The sequence below is a fragment of the Quercus lobata genome, chromosome 9 (assembly GCF_001633185.2).
Source record: "Quercus lobata isolate SW786 chromosome 9, ValleyOak3.0 Primary Assembly, whole genome shotgun sequence".
NCBI lineage: Eukaryota > Viridiplantae > Streptophyta > Magnoliopsida > Fagales > Fagaceae > Quercus > Quercus lobata.
Window position 1 is genome coordinate 40,203,394 of NC_044912.1, and position 2,839 is coordinate 40,206,232.

Here is a 2,839-nt window from a genome sequence, read left to right on the forward strand (position 1 = left end):
TCAAAATAGGATGCAACAAAGCACAAAATTATAAACAGATGTAAATCAGCCAAAGCATCTAGAAGAAAAGTAAGTAAACTTCATTCCAGCCCATAACCACTGGGCTACTATCATTGTTTTCAAAATAAAATTAACTGTTCTGAAATTAGACTTAAAAAAAAAAGGGCCCCAAAACAAGAAGGGCATCTACCAAATACAACAAAAATTTTTCTCTAAGTAACAGGGTCAGGCATCAGCAGAAGCGTCCACGGTGGCAGGGGCATCGGTGGCAGGACCTGGAGCATCACCATCTGGGGCAGAGGACTGAGCAGCCTCGTCCAAAGCCATCTCCTTATCTACCTCCTCCAAATCCAAACTCTCCATGTTGACCCCAGAAGGGTGCTTGACGAGGTACCTCCTGAGCAGCTCAAAGCCTTTGAAATACCAACTGAAGAGTACAGTATTGTACTCGTCAGTGGTCTGGAAAGCCTCCACCGACCTGGCGGCAACAGTTGCAAGCTTCTCCCTGGCTGAAAGAAGCTGCTCATCCTTTTCTTGGGTCAACTGGCGTTCAACCCTGAGGTCGTCATCTAACACTTTGACCTTCTGCTTCAAAGAGGTCGCCTCGTCCATGGAGGTAATCAGGTTCTTCTTCAGGTCGGAGTTCTCTTTCTCCAGGGCCTCCATTCGGGTCGTCAGAGACGCCACCTTGGCCTCTTGAGTGATATACTCAGCAGTAATGTGGAGGCTCTCTCCCAACACCTGAAAAGAGGTTGTAAGTCGTCAGTAAAAAAAAAAAAAAAAAATTGACGAACTCCGTACCTGGACGAGCTTATGAACATGGCGGGAGGCAACGTCATTTAAAGACATGTCTGAGAGAGCCTTTAGGTCCGCTGGAGTGATGACCTCATGAGCCTTGTCCAAAGCTAACCTCTCATCATCCCATATTGTTGACGAGGAAACATCAGCTTTCTTCTTCTCCTTCCCTTTACCAGCTACACGCTGCCTTTTTGAGCCGGGAGTGACGATCTCCTCTATTGATGCAGTTGGAGAGGAAGTTCTCGTCGTCTCAAGGGCTACGAGAGGAAGGGTGCTCAGGGGAGTAGGAGTAGAGCCCTGCCCGGTCACACGCACGATCTTCTTCCCTAGATTGGACAAGGGCTCGTCCTTCTTCGACCTCATCTTCGCGTACATGTCCTTGTTAAACTTGGTCGTCATCTCTGCAAGAAGAAAACATTTATCAAAAATGCCTAAGTACGCAAGGAGAATCAAACATTGACGAAGTCAGAACTTACTCTTTTTTCCTTCAATACCAAGCTGACGAAGAACAAAAGGAGAAGGGTCAGGACCGAGATTGTAAAATGCAAGAGACCGGGGGTCGACCAGCTCGTCCCAGCTCTCAATCGTCTCCGCGTACCCGATCGCAGTCTCTATGCGTTCCTTGTATCTGCTCTTCAATCCAGGCCGTCTCTTAGCTACACCAAACAAAGAAACAAAAAAGTTAGCAAAGGCCAAAGCCTCAAAATTGGCAAAATTGAAACAACGGGGAGAAATACTGACGCACCTAAGGTCGGGGTTCCCCACCGACGGAGCAACCTTGGGATATCACCCCAATCACTGCTGGATTGAGTCTCGAAGTCGTCCCCAGACACAAAGAAAAAGCGCGATTTCCAATACCTGAAGGACGAGGGCAAGCCCTTGACGATCCTAGTCTTTCTCTCCCAGGGGACTAACTCATAATACCCCCACTCTTTGGATTCTTTCAAGCGGTACAAGTAGGTGAGCTCAGCCAGCCGGATCATATCCCCATTGGAGGCCAACCATATTTGCATACAGTTGATCACGATCCTCCACGAATTAGGCATGAGCTGCCCGGGGGCAATACCGAAATGATCTAGAAGTTCCATCAGGAACGGATGGACGGGGAATCTAAGCCCGCAGGTGAAAGATGACTCATAAAAACACACTTCACCTGGGGAAAAGTGGCAGGCCCTATCTTCTTCCCTGGGTAGACGGACACGAACCCTAGAGGGGAACTGAAACCGATCCTTGAATCTATTCATGGTCTCAGCGTCAAGGCCACAAATCTCCTTAAGGGCATGAAAAGCCCTAACCACCCGTTGGCCAGAGACGGCTGTATCTCCTTCAACCGGGTCGTCACTAGAAGACAACCCAGTCTCGAGATCGCTAGATCTAACCTCAGACATTGACCCTCTCCTAGCTAAACCCTCGAACCAATTTAGAGATTGACGAAGCAAGGGCAACAAGTCGCCCAAAACCACGCTCAGACAATTACCCTCAAACACAAAATTTTCCAGAAACGGATAGGTGCCCAAAGACCCCCCCAGACGCGCGAAAAGGAAGGAGACCGACGGACAAGCTATCCTAACCTCCAAACTATCAACCATGGAAATGCAGAAATCTAAGGGGCAGAAAGATACAACTCAAACTAAATCCCCAAAAAGAAGAAAAGCAGAAACCAACAACAAAAGAAGAATAAAAGGAAACATAGAATCAAAGATTATGCAAAAACAAAAAGAGGAAGGAAGTGAAAAGAAAGAGACACATACCTCCAATGGCGGAACGGCAAAAGCACGGCGCAAGGCGAGTCGGAGAAGAAAGACAGTCTCAAAAGAATGCTCGGAATATCACTGAAAAACTTTCTGTCTTCGCTCTTCGAAAGGTGAAAGAAAAAATTGAAAAAGAGTAGTTTTAAACTTAGACCAAAAAGCTATCAGAAAACCAGCGGGAAACCCAAGGGTCACACCATTAACTCCACGGATCATCACGCGCCACGTGGCCATGATTTCCTGTAGCGCCGCCACTAAGCATTAAATGCGGAACAGAACCCCAAGAGTCA

At 47.4% G+C, this 2,839-nt stretch overlaps 1 protein-coding gene across 1 annotated transcript; it reads right to left on the bottom strand.

Annotated features, from left to right (window-relative positions):
• Positions 1 to 225: 225 nt before the first annotated feature.
• Positions 226 to 2,186, bottom strand: LOC115961732. The gene is made up of 4 exons (XM_031080660.1): positions 1,544 to 2,186; positions 1,275 to 1,454; positions 802 to 1,199; positions 226 to 741 (listed from the first exon to the last, which is right to left on the bottom strand). Exons 1-4 carry the CDS (start codon positions 2,184 to 2,186, stop codon positions 226 to 228), a joined length of 1,737 nt encoding a protein of 578 aa, XP_030936520.1.
• Positions 2,187 to 2,839: the final 653 nt, after the last annotated feature.